We start from the raw sequence: 5,985 nt of genomic DNA on the forward strand, positions 1-5,985 counted from the left end.
AAGCCTTTAAGACCCCAGATGCTATATCTTTTGAAAGCCGGGCACCATCTGCTCTCTTCACCACATTTGCTTATGGGGCTACCAATCTGTAGGTTAGCAGTTGAGCACTTAAATGTTTGCACCACTGGGGCTCTTTCAGGAGGAGACCACATCAACTAAGGCAGTCCCCCTGCCGCTGGTGGCTTCCCTACGAGAGCACCCCACTATGTGCTTAGTGGTTCTCACCACCAACTTGAGTTCCCTTATCTATTTTCTGTCTCCCCCTGTTACGGGGGGCATTCCATGACTGCAGGAGCTCATCGGGCTCAACCAATGCCGTGTCCTCAGCAGAGAGCGTAGTCATGGCCATACAGGAGATGCTGCCCATCAAGTGCTTGTTGAGTAATCGATGTATCCAACTTCACAGAGATGATTGTGAGCTTGTGTATTTTGGTCCCTTGCAAGTTACCCTTAAATGTGCAACTAGGGAAGATATGGACGAAGAGCAGTTGGTATATAGGGCACCGTGGTTTTGCTGTTTGTTGCTACCATGTTGGCTGTGACTCATGGCGACCTCACACATGATGGAGTGACATGTCGCCTACTCCGTCCCATGTTCAAGGTCTAGATGTTGGAGGCCATCTGGCTATGCTGCTTGTACAGCTCAAGTTGGGTTTCACAGATCCTCTACTTTACCGAACATTACATCTTTGTCTAGAGATTGGTCTTTCTAGATGATAATGTCCCAGATTTTGGTTGTCCACAATTTCAACAAGAATCAATGGTTGGTGTGATTTCCCAAAGAGCTGGTCCTACCTTGTGGCACAATGACACAGGTGAGGTGTCCAGTGTTCAAGATGTGACACACAATCCTGAATTCATGACTACCTAACTAAGTACCAGATAGGTAGTGGAAATATGATGTTATGGCTGCTTATATAAGTAATCAAGGTCCCTGCATGGTTCCATTTGTACTTAACTGCTGGAGTGGGGTTGACAGCCCTGTAGCACAGCGGCCTAGAGGACAGCAAAGGCCTCCGAGGGTACACTCTCCCCACACCCTCCATGGCCTCCCCACTCCCTCATTTGGAGGGTCACTTATTTTGAACACCAAAGAGTGTCTCTGATGGAGATTGCCTTGGTGACAGAAGTTAACCCATCCCGATGGACTTGACCAGGGGGAGCTGGCACTTTCCTAGGCAGTGTCGGGCTGGTCTGGCAGGTAGGATGGAGGTTGGAAGACAGTGCAGGAATGGGGCCCCTGGAATCTTAGGGAAGCTTCACCCTTGCCCTCCCAGCTTCTGCCACACCCCGAGGACTGAGTACCTGGGTTCCTGGCTTCAGGGAAGGCACAAGGTCTTTGACCATTTTAGCTTCAGACACGGTGATCCCACCCACCATGAAGAGGATCAGGAGAGGGTGGTCGCTGGGATGGGGCCGGCTCACCTGCAAGGCAAACATCATGAGCGTCAATGGGGTGCTGCCAAGGGATTTTTTAAAAATCATTTTACTGGGGACTCACACAACTCTTACCACAATACATACATCAATTGTGTAAAGCATATTTGTATATACGTTGCTCTCATCATTCTCAAAACATTTGCTCTCCACTTAAGCCCTTGGCATCAACTCCTCATTTCCCCCCCTCCTTCCCCCTCCCTCATGAACCCTTGATAATTTATAAATTATTATTTTGCCATATCTTACACTGTCCAACGTCTCCCTTCACCCATCTTTCTGTTGTCCGTCCCCCAAGGAGGAGGTTATATGCAGATCCTTGTAATCGGTTCCCCTTTTCCAACCTACCCTCCCTCCACCCTCCCGGTATGGCCACTCTCACCACTGGTCCTGAAGGGATCATCCATTCTGGATTCCCTGTGTTTCAATTCCTATCTGTACCAGTGTACATCCTCTGGTCCAGCCAGATTTGTAAGGTAGAATTGGGATCATGATAGTGGGGAGGGGGAGGAAGCATTTAAGAACTTGATGAAAGTTGTATGTTTCATTTTTGCTACACTGCACCCTGCCTGGCTCGTCTCCTCCCTGCGACCCTTCTGTAAGGGGATGTCCAGTTGCCTACAGATGGGCTTTGGGTCCCCTCTTCACAGTCCCCCTCATTCACAATGATATGATTTTTGGCCAAAGTATCTTTTAATCAGGTGATTCGAATTAGACTCCCAGTGGTCCCCAGGGCAGCTACTTCCATAATGCAGGTGAGATAAACATACCTGAGAGATGAGGACTTATTCAGGATCAGATATATCAATGGCCTATTATATAGAAATGCTTATCATGGCACCTTAAAACAACCAAACCAAACCAGATGCTGTGGGGTTGACTCTGAGTCCTGGTGATGCCAGGCATGTTCGAGTAGATCTGTGCTCCACAGCTTTCCAATGGCCGACTTTCTCAAGTGTATTACCAGGCCTTTCCCCAGAGATGTTTCTGGTGGACATGAACCTCCAGCCTTAACTGTAAGGTTGGCAGTTTGAATACACCAGCCGCTCTGTGGGGAAAAAACCATGTGGGAGTGTGTTTCTGGAACGAGTACAGCTTGAGAAATGCCATGGGGCAGTTCTACTCTATTCCAGAGGGCCAGTATTGTCTTGGCTAGTCCCCGTCCACACTGCCATTGTTGGGAGGTGATCCTGGAAGTCAGATCTCAATGATCTGGAGCCTGGAAAATCATGAAACCAAACCCAAACCGACCAGGTTGCCACCAAGTTGATTCTGACCAGTAGTGGTCCTAGAAGACCGAGTGGAGCTGCGCCCGTGGGTTTCCGAGACTGGAGCTCTTGATGAAAGCAGGCTGCCAAATCTTCCTCCCACAGAACAGCTGGTGGTTTCAAATCGCTTACCTTGTGATTAGCGGCCCAAGTTGTAACCCACTGTCCTACCAGGGCTCCTGCTGACACCTTAATTTTAAACTAAGAGAGAATAACTGTCTGCGGTCCTCTGCCACCCAGGTTGTGGCACTGTTACAGTAGCCCAAGGAAACGAATACTGTCAATGTCAATGAAGGCTCCATCCTTGGCACCTGGGCTTCCTCACTGGGCACATTAGCCTGGAGGACCTCTCCACTCGCATGCCTTCAGCACTCTCATATATTCTTCCAAAAGCTACGCCTTGAGCGCACACCTTTCTACTGAGTACCAGGAACACCACTGTCTGGATGTCTCCCAGGATCCCCAGACTCCACAGCTCTCAAACTTGATGCATGCCCACCCACCGCCACCACCAAGTATGCCCCTGCTCTTGAGTCTCTAACAGTACCACCACATTCCCAGTCACCTGAGCCCACACCTAAGACTCCTCTTAAACTGTGCTGTCTCATCTCTCCTTTCAAGTCCCTGATGGAGTGAGTCCTCAGATTTAGTGAGATCCTTAGCTCCCTCAGTTCTTGCCTAAGGCTTTCACCCCTCTTTTACTTGGTACAAGTAAGCAGATTGGAGCCTTGTAAGCATTAAGATTCTCATTGGATGATTTTTTTTTGGAAGTTAATGGTCAGGCTCTTCTCTCTAGGCCATCTTAGCCTGGAAGTTCCGTTGAAATCTGTTTAGCATCAAAGCAACACACAAGCATGTATTCATGAGGTGCACTGGCAGGGCGTCAGGCCCAAGTCTCCCATATAGAAGATCAGAATGCTGCTCCTGAACCGTCATGGGCCCAGGAGGCATCAAGAGATGATGGGAAGGATACACTGGGTCACTGTATCCAACACAGATAGGCGACATTCCACCACTTCAAGAGCTAACACAGGTGCCGAAGGAAGTCCAAGCTGCATGCAGCTCTTCGTGGCAGCGGCAGCGGACGGCCACATCTTCCTCACAGAGTGGCTGCATTGGCCCACAACAAAGTCTGGGAATTGACAGACCGCCCATCAGAATGTTCCAACAAGCTGACAAAGCCCTGGGAGCACTCACTCGGCTTTGCCAGGACATTTGGAAGGCCTGGCCAGCCGCCTGAAAGAGATCCGCATCTGGACCGTCCTAAAGGAAGCTAGATGGTAGAACAATGTCATGGATGCCACATACAAGCAAAATTTGGCTGCAGATCATCCAGCAACAGTTGCAGCAGTATGTTGACAGGGAGCTGCCAGAGGTACAGGCTGGATTCAGACGAGGCTGCACAACAAAGGATACCATCGCTGCTGTCAGATGGATCTTGGCTGAAAGCAAAGGCTACCAGAAAGATGCTCACTTGTGTTTGATTGACTATGCCAAGGCATGGGGCTGTATGGATCACAACAAACTCTGCATAGCCTCGAGAAGAGAGGAAATGCCAGAACACTTCATTGGGTTCATGCAGAACCTGTACATAGACCAAGAAACGGTCGTGTGAACAGAGCATGGGAATGCTGCCTGGTTAAAATCCAGAAAGGTGTGTGACAAAGGTTACTAACTAAAGTGAAATCAAGGAGCTAGGGGCCACATTCTTAAAGATCTCTCTCTCAGCCCTATCTCCCACTCAGAGTCTCTCTGTAGCTTCTCATAGATCTGAGGATAAAGTTCCAAGCCCCTGGGCTCAGTCCATACAGCTTTTATAATGTGGCTTTGGGGTATGCCTCTATTTCATTCTATCCCATACTCTATTTGCTGGAGTCAAGCACCATGGCTCGTGCCCTGGGTAATGCTTAAGATTCTTTCTTGAGTGCTGTACTGAAGTACAACATGTGGGCTGAAGCAGACATAAGTGTACATTGCAATGGAGAACTGGTGGCATAGTGGGTTATGGGTTGGGCTGCTAACCACAGAATGCAGGAGTTGGAAACCACCAGGTGTTCTGAGGGAGAAAGAGGAGGCTTTCTATTCCTATAAGGAATTGCGGATTTGGAAACCCACTGAGGCAGTTCTACCCTGTTCCATGGGGCTGCTATGAGTCGGAATCAACTACATGGCAGTGAGAGTTGAGCATACATTGTGATCCACTCTCACAGAGTAGACACATCTGTGTGGCCTCTGCCCAAAGGGAGAAAACCAGTGCCCTGGAGACCCTCTCGCATGCAGCTCTTTCAATGTGTATGGCAAGGGTAAGCACCCACCTGACATCTAATGCCTTTCATTGTACTTTGCTTTCTTCATCTCCTGTTAACTACCCTGGGGAGTTTCACAAATCAGTAGGAAAGATCAGAAGCCCACGCACTAGTCGAGGCCATAGCAGTGGGCGTTCGCCTCCACCTGCTCCATTGGGGAGTGCCTGGGCATTCCAGCCATGGGATAGTTGTGTATCGCTGGTATAACTTAGTTTTGTGCAGCAGACATCGTTTTCTCTAGGAAACTCTCTTCCCTCTCTCCTTTGCTTCCCTCACTATGCTGCTGGGTTGATTCTGCCTCGTGTGACCCCTGCGAAGAGACAAAGAAGGCTTCCCTAGGGCATCATTTTTTGGAAAGCAGATTACTCTCAAGGAGCCCCTGGGTGGGTCTGAGGCATCCACCTTTCAGTTGGCAGGTGAACCACTACTTAACCAGGCCTCCTCCCTCACGCCCTGAAAACAAAACAAAATAACCCAACCTGTTGCCACTCAGTTGATTCTGACTCATACTGACTTGATAGGCTAGTGAAGATCTGCCCCGTGAGATTTCCTAAGGATCCCTAGGGTAATATGGAATAAATGCTAGGCTGCGGACCTCAAGGTTGGTGGTACAAACCCACAAGCAGCTCCTTGGGAAAAAGATGAGGTGCCTGCTCCTGTTTTGCAAACCCTACAGAGCAGTTTTACTCCGACCTATAGGGTCGCTATGAGATGGAATCAGCTCGAGGCTTGTGGGGTAGTCTTTATGGAAGCAGGCTGCCACAGAGTCCGCCCACGGAGCAGCTGGTGTGTTCAAACCCACTGACATCTGGTTAGCAGTCACATGCTCAACCATGGAGCCACCAGGGCTCCTTCGTAAGTCCCATTCTCACTCCAGAAGTATCTTCTCCTAGAAAAAGCTCTCTCTCCAGCCCCGAACTCCTGCCTCATGACCTTAATCTGACAGAAAGGCTTTTCTTTTTTTGTTTTTTTTT

At 49.2% G+C, this 5,985-nt stretch overlaps 1 protein-coding gene across 1 annotated transcript in view; it reads right to left on the reverse strand.

Annotated features, from left to right (window-relative positions):
- The window catches only part of LOC123520979 (sec1 family domain-containing protein 2-like), a 36,472-nt gene that overhangs the window by 8,548 nt on the left and 21,939 nt on the right, over positions 1 to 5,985 (reverse strand). Inside the window, exon 3 of the mRNA XM_045284058.1 lies at positions 1,306 to 1,425. Within this exon, the coding sequence (XP_045139993.1) occupies positions 1,306 to 1,425 (120 nt within the window). The remainder of the gene's footprint in view (positions 1 to 1,305; positions 1,426 to 5,985) is intronic.

Source organism: Echinops telfairi, unplaced genomic scaffold, assembly GCF_000313985.2.
Source record: "Echinops telfairi isolate 266 unplaced genomic scaffold, ASM31398v2 ScPeMD7_7468;HRSCAF=8506_0, whole genome shotgun sequence".
NCBI lineage: Eukaryota > Metazoa > Chordata > Mammalia > Afrosoricida > Tenrecidae > Echinops > Echinops telfairi.